Consider the following 17,161-nt stretch of genomic DNA (forward strand, 5'->3'; position numbering starts at 1 on the left):
GGCGGAAGGCAAAGACAATTGGCTGGGACTACTACTTCGTAATTAACTGCACTATCGCAGCTATTGGTCTCAACGTTTCGACTAGCTTGCTCTAGTCATCATCAGGTCTCACAGCCAATTTTCTCTATACCTTCCACACGGGTATAGAATCTTAGTCAGGACAGTTCTTTTCAGAACTGAGAAGTCTCCCGAACATTGATAAATCGACTCCGCATTAGTGGAATAAAGAAAGAAAGTTCTCTGAAGAACAAACTCTACCCTGGCAAGTACATGTAGATACACACATGGTGTTACCGCAAACCAAATATATATATATAAAAACAGAGATTCAAACACGTCGGTCTGTAACAATCCCTAGGAATTAAGTCAGCCTGGCAAATATGAACTGGTATCTGTAAGCATGACCTTGCTGTATATATGTCGTTTCATAATGCAACCCAGTGGAGTATGGCAATTCATCCCAAGAGTCTTTATGAAAATGGAAGGAAAAATTAGAAGTCAACCTTAAACAGTGTTTGTATCTTTTAGGTGCAATTTTTTGTCAAAAACCAATAATATTTGATGACAACCCTTTTTAGATATTGGTCTGTAAATTTTTTAATTGTATGATTTTCAGATAATTTCTAAACTTTGATGATATTCAATCACAACCACATTGGATTTGACCATTTGATTGGAACAAACAATTCCTCTTTGAATTGTATAAACCTATTTGTTTTGATGTTTGATGAGTGTCAGATAAAATGACATTTTACAACAGTTTTAGGTGAAGTTATAATTTAGAGACTATTATAAAAAGATGTTTTTTGCTTTTTTTCAAGTGTGAGATGAAAACTAAAGGACACCACAAAACTGAATTTGACATTGAAGCCTCACTTAAAAAAAAAACTCAATGTAATTCAGCCTTTGCTGAAATTTAATTAAAATAAAAATATATTAAATCTTGAAGGAATAATACACCTATAAGAATAATTAATGATAATCCTGAATTTTCACATGTTGTAATAAATAAGCAATAAGAGCTTTAACTTGTTTTCTTAGAAAACTATTAATGGTAATACAACCAGAGCTGCAACTTTCAATTGGCTTGAGTTTCACATGCACCAAACTTCATGACTTTGAACAAACTCAGTGTAATTGAATAAGAACAAAGAGGAAATGTAACCAGTTCCTTTTTTTAAGTATCACCTCTGTGAATCCCATATTGAATTTTGTTTAAAACCTGTTAACCAAAAACAGCAACAAGTGCTTTGAGATGCCAGTGTATAAAGCACTATTCATAAATACCTCAGACAGTTTCGCTATTCCTATTGGTGGACAGCGCGTCACGTGGGTGTGTATAAACCTTTGTTTATGACCAGTAAAAAGTGTTGAAACATGGGCGTGACACGCGAGCCTGCACCTCTGCTTATAAGACAGTTTCCTTATTCCTATTGGTCAAGAGCAATGGCTGAAACAGTTGTGCCACATCACGCGATACGCGTGACGCGCACAACATTCCCTTATAAGGAGTTGTTTACCTGAGGGCCTTACCATTTCATAGCTGGAGGGGTGTTGTGTTGAAAGAAATCATTGCACAATTAAAATTTTTGCATTTATTTTACTTTTGACCAAAAAGTGTTGATGTTTTTTTACCAAAAAGGTATTTATGAATAGGAATCAAAGTGTGTTGAATCAGTTTTTAACTAGTGGTTGAACCCGCCGAGGCCTGGTTCTTGATAATTAACCTCGACTTGGTCTCGGTAAAATTATCAAGAACCAGGCCTCCTTGGGATTAAACCACTAGTTGAAAACCTCCTCACCACACATTATTTCCCTTATATAAAAACAAATTACTATTAATTATTCCTCAATCCATTCAAAACTAATAATATTTCTTGAATATGTGACTTCATTTCAGAGGGATTTATTTTACAGACGAAAAAAATGGCTCTATCATGAACTCCATAATCAGTAAGCTTTCAGGTTAAACTTCAACAACAATGTTTTTTTATAGGATAAACCCTACACCAGGAACAACAAACAGAAAGAACAATACCCATGATATTGTTTTTTGGGAGTGACCTGTGTACTGGCATCCTGAGTGTGATGTTACAACTTCCTGTTTTTAACAGCGGGATTGGGAAGTGGTTTTTGATTCAACGGAACAATGACATGTTAAAATTTTCCTGTAAAGTTAGGTACCACTGGGCATTTTTTCAAACCTCGTTTCCGGCTTACAGGCACTGGACAATTACCCCAAATAATTACTGTTAGCATTAAAACTGACTTGGTAACAAGCAATAGAGAGCTGTTGATAGTATAAAACATTGTGATAAACTGCTCCCTCTGAAGTAACATAGTTTTTGAGAAAGAAGTAATTTCTCACTAAAATATTTGACGTTATAAAGAGACCTCAGCTAAGGTCTCAAATTCAAGTCATCTAAAGGCACACAACTTGTGCAAAAAGGGTGTTTTATTATTATCTTGCAACTTCAACAAACAATTGAGTCAAAATTTTCACGTGTTTGTTGTTTTATGCATGTCCAAGTGAGAATACTGGTCTTTGGCAATTACCAAAGGTGTCCAGTGCCTTAATAGGGTCCCCAGGAAGTTTGGAGCAGTGTTAAATTTTACTATAATTGCTTTTCTTCACCTGTGAAACTTAGTATATATGGGTACCTGCGACGGTAGAGAATGATGTTGCGTATGTAAAAGCCTTTGGAGTGCTATGGTTGCCCAGAATGTATACTCCCCAGGGAGCTGAGAAAATAAGGAATGTTACCCAATGACAGTTATTGTGAAATGCGCTATATAAGAACTTATTATATTAGTTGTTTGTTTGGTCTCTCCAACATAAAATGAAGCCCAGAGCCAGAAAGCAGAGGTTTGGAAAATGCACCTTTTTATACATTTGACTCCCATAAATGGCCGACCGTGTTAGTCGACGAGGTAAAAGGAAAATCATGCAATTTTGAGGCATGTTTGTGTGGATCATTGTATTCTACTTTTAAAACATCTTTCCAACCATATGCATTTTATAACAAAGGGTTACAAACGCTTTTCAAAGACCAACAGGGGTGGATTTCACAAAGGTAGTCCTAACTTAGGACTAGTCCTAAGCAATACTAAATGATAGGACTGGTCCTAAGTTAGGACCAGTAACTCATCCTAACTTAGGACTGGTCCTATCTCTTAGCATTGCCTAGGACAAGTCCTAAGTTAGGACTACCTTTGTGAAATCCACCCCTGGACTGATCCAAGGCAACGTGTTCCTTTAATGTAAAAGAGTGAATACACACCCATTTTACCTGCCAGACCCCTCTTGCAAAGAGCCCCCCATATGGCGGACAACGTCTTTTAGAAAGACGGGTACTTTCAAATCCATTTAGAATGAAGTTCATTCCAACTTCACTCAAAAAGAGCAAAACTGACACCGTTTCAAACAGTATATACTCTGCTCGCCTTCAGGAGAAACTGAAGACTGAAGGTACTCTACTTTGCCTTTAATGCTAATCTACTCCAGTCACCCGCCCAAACTTGCTTTACTATAACCTACATGTAACCCACTGATGCTAGTCTACATTAGGGCATTTCAAGATGGTTTATCATTTACAAACTTCTCAGACAGTGTCACTTCTTTAGTATAGAGAGATAAATCTCAAGAGTTAAATTAATTAGCTTTTCACCAGTTTTTCATTTGCAGTCAGTAATTAATTAAAATAAAGGGTGAAAATTGTGGTAAATTAGTTTGCATCCTTTCCCATTAATTTCCCAAGAGAATGAATCATAAATTTTGTGAGAGTTTGGACCCTACATCGCCAATGCCTAAGGATTCGCTTGACAAACATGGGTTAAAACCCTGATGTACGAAAATGATTAATAGCAACAATATGCAATCATGCATAGATGATCACAAATACACATTCAATGCTATTGCATGCTGATTAACAGACCATTACACATGACTTGGACGAGCATTTCTTAATTGTAATGAACATTCACAAAACTTGGTATTCGACTGGCTACCAATTTTATGTCTAGATACCAAAGCTTCAACTAAACTTAGGGTGAACCAATAATTTTTTTCTAGAATAACAATAAAAATAACAAATTCTTATATAGCGCATTTCACATAACCGTATCAACGCGCTTTACACTAGGGCCCTGGTCATTGGGCCAATACCATCCCTTTAATCTTTCTCAGCTCCCTGGGGAGTATACAGCCTTGAGCTGCCGTGGCACTCCAAAGGCTTTTTCATTCACAATTTCAACCTCTACCCTCGCAGGTACCCATTTATACCCCTGGGTGAAGAGAAGCAATTATAGTAAAGTATCTTGCTCAAGGTCACAAGTGTCACGACCAGGATTCGAACCCACACTCTGGTGACTTAACCACAAGAACTTAAATTTGATGCTCTTAACCCCTCGCCCATTACACTCTACATGGGATTCGAGCCTTGGACCTCTGGGTTTATGCACGGGTGATCTCAGTGGTTACAACGTGGATAAGACAAGCACAAAACAGAGGGAAATGGGACGCAAATGAACTGGGCTACATCCTACATCCAGCACTCTAGCCCTAGTTTTGGTGGTCTGAGTTTGTCAACATCTTTGATTTAAAGGGTTTGCAAAGACAGAAATCAGTTATAAGCTAGTATTCCCAGCCTATTTCTATACCATCTGCCCAGGTAATTTTTATTTACAATTACAATTTTTATGTAAACTATTTTTATTGATATACATTTTTTAATATTTATGCAAACAGAAATTATCTGTACGAAAATGTCTCAATTCACCCTTTGGCTGTGAAAACAATAAAAACAAAAATCCATATACTATTTCAAATCACATCAAATGAAATCTTGGCTTGGTAACAGTATAACACTGTACTTCTTCATCTCGTCTGTTTCAATTACCATGGAGAATTCTCATTAAAGTATTTGATCTCCTATATGCCATATGTCATCTTTGCCTGTCACACTTCACTGACATTCTAATACTGTATATTATATTTCACCATCATATATACATGTACGAATGTAAACACAATACAAGATGAAACATTGTATTTTCAACAGATAATATGCACATTTTGTTTCACACATTTTGTTAACCCACAAAGTGATTTATATGTTACCCGCACTCAGTTTTCCCATCGGTTTATTGTTTCAAATTTAGAAGAATTAATTTATCTTCAAAAGGGGATTGCCTTACAATGCTGTTTCCCAGGTTGTGCATTATAAAGCCCGGTCCCACCCCGATAACGAGAACGATAACGATAATGACGCCAAGAGAACGCATTCTATTGGTTGAATGAATGTGTGCGAATTCTGCGTGGAGCAATTCAACAAACAGAATGTGTTCTCTTTGCGTCGTGATCTTTATCGTTATCGTTATCGCTGCAGTGTGACTCAGCCTTTATGGTGGCATGATCCCTGACTATCTTGAAGTATACGGTTGCACGACCTCATACCATTACTGGCATCCCCAAATTCACCATCCCCCTAACAGAGACGTCCCCAAAATAGGAAAGACTATCAATACAGGCTGGGCCAGTTAGCTCAGTTGGTGGAGCCCCGGCACAAAGACCTGAAGATCACGGGTTCAAATCCCACTCTCGTCAACTTGCCTTTGTTTACCCCCAGGCCTGGAATTGATAGGGTAAGGCCATAATTAATTTTGCAAAGGGCACTTCCAATGGAAATGTTTATAGTTCTAGGGGAACAGAGGCCGTAGCCTCTCTAGACTCCATTTAATTTGAGGCATGAATCCCCCCCCCCAAAAAAAAAAAAAATAAAAATAAAAATATATCAATAAATAAATAAAATCAATAAATAATAATTAAAAAATCCACAAAAGTAAAATAAAATAAAAATCAGAATAAAAACAAACAAATAAGTAAAATAAAAATATATATGGAAAAAACCAATAACAACATAATGATAAATAGATAAATAAAATAAATAAATAAAAATAAATAAATAAATAAATAAATAAATAAATAATCGAATAAATAAATACAAAACACAAATCAGTCCTTAATGACATATCTAACTGTAAACCTAATCCTATTTAACTACGAGGGAGATTTGTTATTATTGGATCTCACACATGCCATATGTCGCATGCCAGTCATACATGAGTGACATCCTAATACTGGCTCATAATGTATTATGCATTCAAAAATAGATCGGAATCAAAATAAAGTATATCGATAGGTTTTCAAAAAAGGGGCTCCGAGGTCAAAATTAATTTTTGTAATGCATTCATTTTCAAATAAGATGGAGTCTTCATAAAGTTTGGGAAAAATTATTGCTCTACACCTCGATGTAAAATAAAATTATATTTGAAATTTGAAATATAATGTCATCTTGGGTTTGTACTTCCAAAAAGGGATTTCAGTGCCAGTTAGAAGCTCAAGATAATTCCATACTGTTTTGATTGAGTATCTTCAGAATTTAGCAGTGAAGGCCTACTAAGAATTCTCCGTACAAAATTGTACAGACCACAAGTGGCATCATTGAGCATTTTTGGATTTTCGCAAAAAATTTCCCTGTAAGGGTATTAAACACAGAAGCAATTAACACCATTTTAATGAGAGGTATGAGACTTTCATTTTTCCATCTATTGGAAATGGAGTGCATCACAAAACTAAAATTTTGACCGTGGAGCCTCACTTTCAAGAGCTATGCATTTTCGACTTTTAGCTTTCTTATGGTAATAAAAATACATCATCTGTCCAAACCTGTGCTAGACTTGTGGACAAGTCATTAATGGTTTGTCGCGGTGTGAGAGTCAAGTCGTGGTGGTTTAAGTTTCCGCGATTACTGCTCTCGCGAGATCACTGCTCTTGCGCAAAGCTGCTGGCTGCCGACTCTTAATGAACCTGCATGCAGGGCCAGTAGTCTCGTGTGAATATCGCCAGTGAATATCGTGGGAATCCCGGAGAGAGTCGGAACGCTATCAACCCGACGACGCCTGAAGGCTACTTCAGTTGAAGTTTAGTTTAGTACATGTTTATTTTTTAAGTATCAAGATTGCGGCAACTGATATAATCCATTATGACAGATTTTCATATATGCTACTTCCTCAAAAATCAGCAGAAAGAAATATTTCCCTGGAGGATTGTTACTCTTGAACATAATCACCATCTTAGACAATACTCCTCATATTTTTGCTTTTATTCAACAATTACAAATATTGTACTTTGCATTTAGACGAAGGTTATACCTTTAGAAGTTTCTCCAACAATTTATAATATAAAAACAATTTCCTTCGAAGGAATTTGGTTTTAGAGATATGAATTCAAAAACATTTCAATCTGAGAAACGTTTCACTCATATTGTGTGTTCAAATTGCAGATTATTTTTTCTGCACGGACATAACCACTCCAGATTTTCGCTGGTATCTCAAAAACGCTACCACCTTTTGATTTTTTTTCACAGGTTAGTTTTATTGTATTTATCGACATTTATATTTCTATAATATTTTCAATTAGGTGAGTCCTTAGAGAAACAGGAAAAACTTAAAATGTTGTATTATTATTATACTTATTGCTTGCTGATAGAAAGTTTCTAAGAAAGTTGAACAACAGAAGTGTTCCTCTTGCAAGAAGTGGTGAGTAGGTATATACATTCAAACCAAGGACTATAATAACAAAGGAAGACAACAGGGTCCACAGTTCGGGAAAGGTCCACAGTTGGGAACACATGTACAAAACCAATGGGAGCTGTTGCAAAATAGTTGGAGTACAAACAAAAGAGGGACAAGGAGTAGGCCCACGGTTTCAGGCGTATAACAGTTGGTCGTCTCTACAGTGCCAGTGAAAAAAAAATTGCCTCATGCGACGAGACTCTAACTAACATACCTGTTGTTCGGTGAGTATGTTTATCTCTTGCTTTGTGTCATCAAATGAAATGTCTCTCAGAACTGGGGCATCTCCAAGATCAATACACTCATAATACCGAGCTGATGTTCCATTCTCGATATGCACCTGAAAGTAGGAAGTATAACAGTTTGACTTTAAGAATTTACACAGCGAGTTTCTCATGAGGTTTATTATGTGCTTATTTGAAATAAAAAGTTACATCCCCTTAAAGGTTTCTAGGTTGTATCTTACACAGAGTGTGATCCCTGGCTGTAGGGCAGTTACAGGGGAGTGCTTCCGACTGGCACCCTCCAAAAAAGATAGGGAGACTGACATACATATATAGAGCTAAATTCAAGATGCATGCTCAACATTTTCCTTTGTTCAACCCAAAATTAGTTAAATAATTTTACTAAATGCCAGTTTCCCTTGTGCTCAGTGGCGTAACCAGAGGGGGGGGGGGGGGGGGGGGGCAGGGGGGCAGGGGGGGCAGGGGGGGCCTCCCCCCCGCTCAGAACCCTTACCCCCCTCTTGCCCCCCCCCCCCCTCATATGAAATCACGTTTAAGGCTGCATAAAATGCTGCCGTAAAAAGGAAAACGTTTATTCATATCAGTATGTGGACTATAACGCATGAAAATTGCAAACGCGCGTGCGATCGTATTGGCGGTAAATGTATGTTGTGGTTTTGCGGTTACAGAGAGTGCAGGAAGCCACAAAGTTCTGTTTAATACGTGGTGGTCTGAACGCAGACCAATAGCTCCAGTAACACAACTTAGTCAGATGCACTACGGAGAAATTTACTACAGCACAATGGCCAGCGAAAAAGGTTGCTTAGACCATTTCTTCTCCTTTGAAGCAAGCGGTGCAATTGAGAGGTAGGCCTATTTTAAATATCCGTTTCATAACTAAAATGTGATTATATTACACCCACAATTTCAATCCTGTATTTTGTTTTTGATTTTTTTTAATGGCTTACACTTGTCACAATAAGGCCGAGTAAAAAAAGAAACATGTTTAGCGTCCGGGTTTCTCAAAAAAAGGAAGGAGGGGCTTTTTATTTTTTATTTCAAGATGGCCGCCATTCATTGTTAAAATGTCAAATATCCATTGTTTTTTCTACTGCTGAAACACACAAAACATTAATGAAACATTTTGGTCAAGGCATTCAGACAACACATTCAGATTGTTTTTGCTGAGATCATTTAAAATAACCCTTTTTTAAAACAAAAACAAAAAAATCATTAAATTTTTTTTTTATAAATGTGCATAAAAAAAAAAAATAAAAAAAAGGAGGCGGCCTGTAAAAAGGAAGCGGGTGGGGACGCTAAACATGTTTCTTTTTTACTTGGCCTAATATTATGTTTTGGGTATTTACACTTAAATAAAACATATAAACAATAATTTAATTCGTACCCACAGAGCCTATTTGAGAATGCCGTGTACAACTCTAAATTGATACTTGGTAATCACTGTTGGTAATTTAATGCTTGTATACAGTCAAAAAAATTTATCTTATACAAATGACAAGTTCTCTAAGATTTGGTATGTTTTCGCAATCTTTTGTTACCTGCTGGCTATGTAGACAGTTCTAGAACTGCATTGGTGTGTATCAACTATCAGTTAACATATTATTTAATAATAATCTTGCACTTCTTTGGCCCCCCAAAAATTTAATCTTTGCCCCCACTTGCCCCACCAAATGAAAATGTCTAGTTACGCCGCTGCTTGTGCTTTATTATTTGTTTTTTTGTGTGTCAACTAATGCTAGTAAGTTTCTTTAAATGCTTAATCTTCAACTTATATTTGACATTGAACTTTTTTATATACTCAAATCCCAAAATTTCATAAGGATTTTTTTTAACAAAATAGGAACTTTGTAATAACCATTAAGATTAGGGCCCAATTTCATTGCTCTGCTTACCATAAGCGCAGAATCGGCGCTTATGGAAGCAGGGTATTCTGGCAAGCATATTTCAGGCAAGCATATTTCAGGTTAGCGGAAAATTTTGACTTCTGCGCATGCGTACTCCACGCTACTAGGCATTCTACGCTTACAATTGCACGTAATTGCTTGTAAGCGATGAATCCTGATCGTAAGCGCAGAAATCTGCGGTAAGCAGAGCCATGAAATTGGTCCCAGATGATGTGTACATCAAATTTGTAACAACTGGTTAACGTATGACGCTTTTACACAACTGTAACAACTTCAGAGCAAATAAATGTTACGATTGATCGATTGGTTTATTGACGGATTGATTGTTGTCCAAGGGGGCAATTGCAAGACTTTATTCCAGTTGTTTTTAGGGATGTGTTGCCTTGGATCGGGCGAGTTGGTCGTTTGAAACTGTTTGTTATAAAATGCATATGGTTAGAAAGATTTTCAAGAGTAGTTTATAACGATCCACACAAATATGTCTCGAAAATGCATGGTTTATCCTTATACGTTGTAAACTAACACGGCACGCCGTTTTGTGCAGTCAAGCTTCAAATGCTTTTCATAGACCACGATCGCTCGATCCAAGGCAATGCGTCCCTTTAACCATGGGTCTTAGTCTACATTGTTATGGGTCCTGTCTCACCTTAAGAAGATCTCCACTTGAAGTTCCAATGAAAGCAATGGTATAATTCATCTCAATGCTTGTAGCTATTGATGACATCATAGTCCCTGCTTGCTCAAGTAACGGTGTGGCTTCAACTGCATTAGGATTATCTGCGTATTGATACAGACCACTGGTGTCACAGAGATATGGAGTGCTACCTCCAGGAGGCTGTGAAAGGTTGAAAAGTCAATGATGTAATTGTATTTAAAGGCAGTTGACACTATTGGTAATCACTTAAAATAATTATTGGCATAGAACCTTACTTGGTGACGAGAAACGGCTCCCTCTGAAGTGACATAGTTTTCGAGAAAGAAGTAATTTTCCACGAATTTGATTTTGAGACCTCAGGTTTAGAATTTGAGGTCTCGAAATCAACCATCTAAACGCACACAACTTTGTGTGACAAGGTTGTTTTTTCTTTCATTATTATCTCGCAACTTTGATGACCGATTAAGCTCAAGATTTTACAGGTTTGTTATTTTATGCATATGTTGAGATACACCAAGTGAGAAGACTGGTCTTTGACAATTACCAATAGTGTCCACAGCCTTTAACAGTAAAAAAAAGAACAACAAATTAAACATTTTGATAAGCTGATGTGATTATTATTTTTTTAACTGGCTAATAATAGTAATTTTTAATACCTGTGTGAGGGCACTCTCAATTGTATCACTTATGGGGGTATTACCGCTAGGGGATATACGCAATTCAATGCACATTTTTAACATCGGCATTCTGTCATGTCTGTGCGTCGTAGTCTTAAGTTGATTTTGATGTGGATTTTTTTTACGGCTCCTTTAAAAGTGTTATTGTCCATGATGGGTATATGATGTGTGTGGTGGTACCTTGTGTTTGAGTCTTCAATGGTTATTTTGGGTATGAATGATTATTCCCTCGGAAGTGATAACAATTTTTCGAGAGCGCTCTCACATGGTAAAATATACGGGCATTGATGATTTGAATACTTTCGATTAACTTACAGTTACAGAACCACATCTATTTCCTTGCAGAACGACGACACTGACTCCCTCATTCCCCTTAACGCAGTTATCAACAGCGGTAAGAAATGCATCTTCGATGTCAGTCATACTGAACATACAGAGAGCTGAGTTGTCCTCCTTGGTGAAGACTGCGTACAACATCAAGTCACTTGAGTCAATTCCCAATGACGTAGCGATGTTGGGTCCTGCTGGTCCAACATAAGCTGCTTGGGCTAAGGGATACTCACTCGATCCTTGGCCACATTGTATGGTAATCTCTGTATAGGCTTCCAAGTTTGGCCCAGCCTGACAAACCCGTACCACTTTCGACAAACCATTTTGATGAGTGACATAATAAACAAAACCGTTATATGAAAAGCCATACACATAAGTTATGTCAAAAGGGTCACTCTTATAGCCGTTATTGAAATTGACTGTATCCACGCCTGTTCTTGCAAACAGTAGTTGTGCAACTGGTACTTCCAGACCCAAAGTTCTCCTCGATACTGGAGGAATAGAATTTTTGGGAGAAGTACTTATAAATGTAGCAGCAACATACAACCAGTCTATGTTCCCAGGTCCCGGTGCCAAGATGCCAATTGTTGTCTTGTCTTCATTTGATGCTACAATCGTATCAATCTCATCGGTAACCGTCAATTCCTCTATATGTCTCAGCTGACATTGCCCAGTGTAGCTCCCACAAGTAATCAATGCATTCCTCAACGGTTCAACAAAGAGTATTTCATTGTGATTTACACAATTCTGTTCATCTTCGCAAGTGGACAATATACTGGCGTTCTTCTGATGTTCTAAATTATTGTCAAGACGATAGATTGTATTAACCGCCCCTACGTACACATTGCCCGAGGTGCTATGAAGAAGAACATGATTCAGTTCGCCTTTGATGTCTGGGTTTTGGAAGGATGACGTCTTGTAAGTAGCAATATTTCCAATCATTTCAGTTGATGCAGACTCAAATAAGCAGAAGTAGGTAACTAATACAAGCGTTAACATCCAACAATGATCCATGGCTGTGATGACTTTAGAAGGAACTTTTCAGCATCAGCAAATAATCTTAGAGAGCGCTATGTCCTAAAAAAAAAATGAAAAAATTACAAATAAAAGTGTTAATTGGGGGAAGCACCCAACACAACAAGAAACAGTTGAGCTTAGGATGCTGATATGCTGGACCGGGATGCTTGGTAGGCGACCATCAGAGTTTCCCAAAATGGCGTCTGCTGAAAACAACCTCTCGCTCAACTACTACTCACTATTTATCTATTACTCCTTCCCTTGGGTGTCATTTCAAGGTATGGTCCTACTTTGGTAGAGACCCTGAGAAAAGTTGGTGTAAATTTTACCCAGTAGCATATACTTGTTATAACATGGAATAGTAGAAATGATTTTATTGATTCAATTCATTTTATTTAAATTCTTCGGACAATACAATTAAAACAAGCACATGCCATCCAGGGGAGAGCAAAAACCTGTCATCAAAAAAGATGTGCCCTCCCAGACCAACATGTATATTTTGCCAGACTTCTTGCCCCCTAAGATTAGAAATCAACATCTAGGCCTAGATAAGAAATACATGTGATGGAAAACTTAAATCTCCAAAGGTCCCCTAAAGTGAATTTTTTGAGATAACACATTTCCTGTTGTCCGTTTGTAAACAAGGTTGGTATACTCGCTGCCACCTCGTTTTTGGATGGGTTTGACATTCTTGATGAAATTTTTTGCTGTATTCTCAAAAGGGTTGACAATGAATTCTGCTTAAAATTTCCAGACTTAATTCGCATCTTTGTTGATAAATTGGCCAATATACCAGCATACGTTCACTTAAACCAATCTACAAATTTCACTGTTGGACCCAAACATTGAACAAAAAAAAACACAATTCCCTGAATGACTTTTAGAAGATGTTGCACTGTTTCAGAATAAAAGTCATTGTTCACAGCCACACATAATAAGTGGAATGAAATTATATTGTAGCAATATGTTCACCTAGCTTCAGTGTTGGCTCTAGACAACAACTAATAAATTTTTATGTTTCAACTATTACAAAATAGAGGCCCTTTTTTTCATTGAGTGTCTGAAATTATAACATTTTTGTTTTTTCTACTCTTTGTTTCCCTTTTTGTAATGTCGAAAGACGTCCAGTTTTTGAAAATATAAATTTTATTTTAAATATTCTTATTTTTTATTTGATTACACAACGGGCACAATAAGCATCAATAACATGATGGACAGGAAACAAGAAGAAATGTTTGAGATTGGTGAGGAAACCCCAAAGGGGGAAAACCCAGGTGTAATCAGGTAGGGACTGAATTTAACCCAATCCACACAGTAAAAATAGTAAGATTTGCATTGTGCACGTATCCACCCTGCTAGGTGTTCAAGGCGCAGTAACAACCAAAAAAACAAACAAAACAAACAAATCAAAGAAAAACAGACACAACAGAATTAGTCCTTGAAAACTTGTGACATAAGATAAGTTTTGAGAAAATATTTGAATGTTGTGGTACGAAGACAAGATCTAAGATTATGCTGAGGTGGGATTCGAACCGGGGTCAACTGAGGTGAAAAAAAAAAAAAAAACCACTGAGCCAACCTGATCACCTGAGATGACTACCGGTACATGTATTCAATAAGTCAACCAATTAATAAATCAATCAAAAAATTTATCAATCAATCAATCAATTTATTTCCACTCATATATTGCAATCAAAGTGAAAGTAAAAAAAAAAGAAAAATCTATCAAATGAGTACCCCTTTTTTAAATAATGGAAGCGAAAAATGAGGCTGCCAAATTTGCAGGCTGCATGTTTCAGATGAGTTTGTGTTTCTTTTCGTTAATATTTTTTTTTTTACTTTTCAAATCTATGACATTATGTTCCATAAAAATTAGAAACAACACATTTGTAGTATCCAAAACCAAACACTAAACAAGTTCAACAACATTTATCACAATAAAGAATGACACTTCAAAAAAGGACAACAATTAGCAAACAAACTAGTTCTGTACACACGATTGATTCAGCAGTCTTGAGCAAAGTTCAGGATGCCACGTTTGACTTTGAACACTACAAGTGAAACAAGATTTCTTGTATTCGAGAATAAAACTTTTCAGAAAAGACTTAAAAAAGTACAAAGGAAATCATCAAACTTCTTGTGCACGAATTGTGTGATGATCATTAAGTTTTAAGCCCCCTACACAACTTGAAAGGGAAACTGTAGATAAAACTAATTCATTACGAATATTCCTGTTGGTCGTGGGCTACGAAGACAAAAATGTGCTACCTAAAACAAAAGAATCATACAAAAGTTAAAATTTACAATAGCGCAGTAGCCCCACTTGTGTGACTCTCAGAATCCTTGGCCACAGAAGTTGGGCTAAAGTTGGGGCTACTTTGACCCAAGGCCAAGTTCTCATTATTGAAAAACTTCAACTTCCATGAGTATTGGCCTGTTTAAAACTGAATACAAATTCATTTACCTTCTACAGCCGTGTCCTCCTGTGAGCAGTTTAGTCCTTGGAGTTTAACACTTCATTTCAAATTCCTTGGTCGATCCAACAACCTTGGAGCGCTAGTTAGTTATGACTTATGACTATTGCTCCCGTACACCAATTAATTAAATGTTGGTCTGCTGTGATGTGCCAGTAGCACTTGCACTTGCAGGTTGTGTGTTAATCGTATTTCCGTGTTTGGGCGATTCCATTGTATGAACACAATGAGGGACCGGATACGAAGAAAAGAAAGATGACGTTAAAGAAATAGAGGGGTTTCCCCTCCAGAGGGCGTCGATTTCGAAACTGCAAGGAGCTAGTACATCGTCAAAGAATCGTGATTCTTTCGAAATGTCAAATCACCGCCGGTTGTTATTTGAACTTTTTTACCTTTTTTATTTTCCTCTCGTTTAGGGTAATCTGTCTGCAAATGTCACAACATAGAATCCTACACATGTTTTATTAACATAAAACCTTTCTTGGTGACGAGTAATGGGGAGAGGCTGATTGTATAAAACACTGTGAGAAACGGCTCCCTCTGAACTGCCATAGTTTTCGAGAAAGAAGTAATTTTCAATGAATTTTATTTCAAGACCTCAAGTTTAGAACTTGAGGTCTCGAAATCAACCATCTAAACACACACAACTTCGTGTGACAAGGGTGTTTTTTCCTTTCATTATTATCTCCCAAGTTCGATGACCGATTGAGCTCAAATTTTCGCAGGTTTGTTATTTTATGCATATATTGAGATACACCAACTGTGAAGGCTAGTCTTTGACAATTACCAATAGTGTCCACTGCCTTTTAATGACTGCATGGGCCACTTCCAGGACATAATTACATTGCATTTTTTTAACAAAAATTTACCTCTTCTCTTTGATTTCAAATTTCTAGCTTTTTAACCTGGTTTGTTTCTCTATTTTTATTTCTCTGCCCCTATGATAAATTTTGTTTTTGATAAATGGCGCTTTCGGAAATAATTGTTAACATGTTTCACAACTGTTATTAAAATGTAAATTCATAGTGAGCGTTCATTGTTGACGGAAAATGGATTTGCAGCGCTAGATCCCCAAAATGGTTTATTTTCTGGATTTTAACACTTTGTTCTTTGTTTTAAAGCCATTATACACTTTCGGTAAACAGTATTGTCCATATCCCACACTTCTTGTATCACAACTTAAATATGAAATAAGAATCCTGTGGAAATTTAGGCTCAATCGGACATCGAAGAGAAAATAGCAGGAAAACCCACTCCTGTTTTCGCGCGTTTCGTCGTTTCATGACATGTGTTTATAACAAATCCGTAATTTTCGCTATTGAGAATTTATATTCTTTTACAGTTTTCTCAAAAGCATTTCATGGACTAATATTTCAAGAGAAGTCTTTCACCACAACCTTCTGTAAACCCTGTAAATTATTTGTAAATCTGTGAACTTTTTTTTTTTCTGTACCGAAAGGGTCCAATGGCTTTAAGGCAATGCATTTGGTACACTCCTAAAATGGCAATAAATCTTTACTTGGTAAAGCATTTTAAAAACCGTTTCCATTCTTTGGCAGTGTCTGGACAAATATCAATTTGATCTTCCAAACTTTGATATATGTATTTGGTATACTACTGAAATAAATGGCAATACATCTTACTAATTGGTTAGAAGTCCAACAGCTTTCAACAGCATAAAGATTTTGAGAATCATTTCACTTTGAAGTAATGTCAATATGGAAAAAGACATCAATATCTATCTCCCAAAATTTGAAATTTATTCAGATTCTGCATAAGAGTTTTCAAATAACATATCTAAATGAGGGCTGTAAAGACACTGAACACCTTTGGTAATTGTCAAAGACCTGTCTTCTCACTTGGTATGGTGTATCCCAACATATGCATAAAAAACAAACCTGTGCAAATTTGAACTCAATTTGCTGTCAAAGTTCCAAGATAATAGTGGAAGAAAAAAAACCCTTGTCAGACGAAGTTGTGTGCTTTATGATGCCTGATTTCGGAACCTCAAATTCTAATTCTGAGGTCTCAAAATGATATTCAAACGATTTAGTGGAAAACTACTTCAACAACTATCAACAACTCTCCTTTGCTCAGTATCAAGTAAGTTTTGTATGCTATCAATTGTTTTGAGTAATTACCAACAGTGTCCACTGCCTTTAAGGATTGATCTGAAGGTTGATGTTTCATGCTCATTTGTCATTCCTTTCAGTGCCCTTTAACC

The 17,161-nt window shown here is 36.7% G+C and overlaps 1 protein-coding gene across 1 annotated transcript in view; it reads right to left on the bottom strand.

The window, feature by feature from the left end:
• LOC139952223 (plexin-A2-like) overlaps nt 1–15,074 on the bottom strand; it is a 78,953-nt gene extending 63,879 nt beyond the window's left edge. The window contains exons 1-4 of the mRNA XM_071951287.1: nt 14,928–15,074; nt 11,432–12,523; nt 10,431–10,619; nt 7,850–7,975 (exon numbers count right to left, since the gene is read on the bottom strand). Coding sequence (XP_071807388.1) covers nt 7,850–7,975; nt 10,431–10,619; nt 11,432–12,460 — 1,344 coding nt within the window. The 5' untranslated portion in view covers nt 12,461–12,523; nt 14,928–15,074. The remainder of the gene's footprint in view (nt 1–7,849; nt 7,976–10,430; nt 10,620–11,431; nt 12,524–14,927) is intronic.
• Between the last annotated feature and the right edge of the window lie 2,087 nt (nt 15,075–17,161).

Source organism: Asterias amurensis, chromosome 2, assembly GCF_032118995.1.
Source record: "Asterias amurensis chromosome 2, ASM3211899v1".
NCBI classification, from domain to species: domain Eukaryota; kingdom Metazoa; phylum Echinodermata; class Asteroidea; order Forcipulatida; family Asteriidae; genus Asterias; species Asterias amurensis.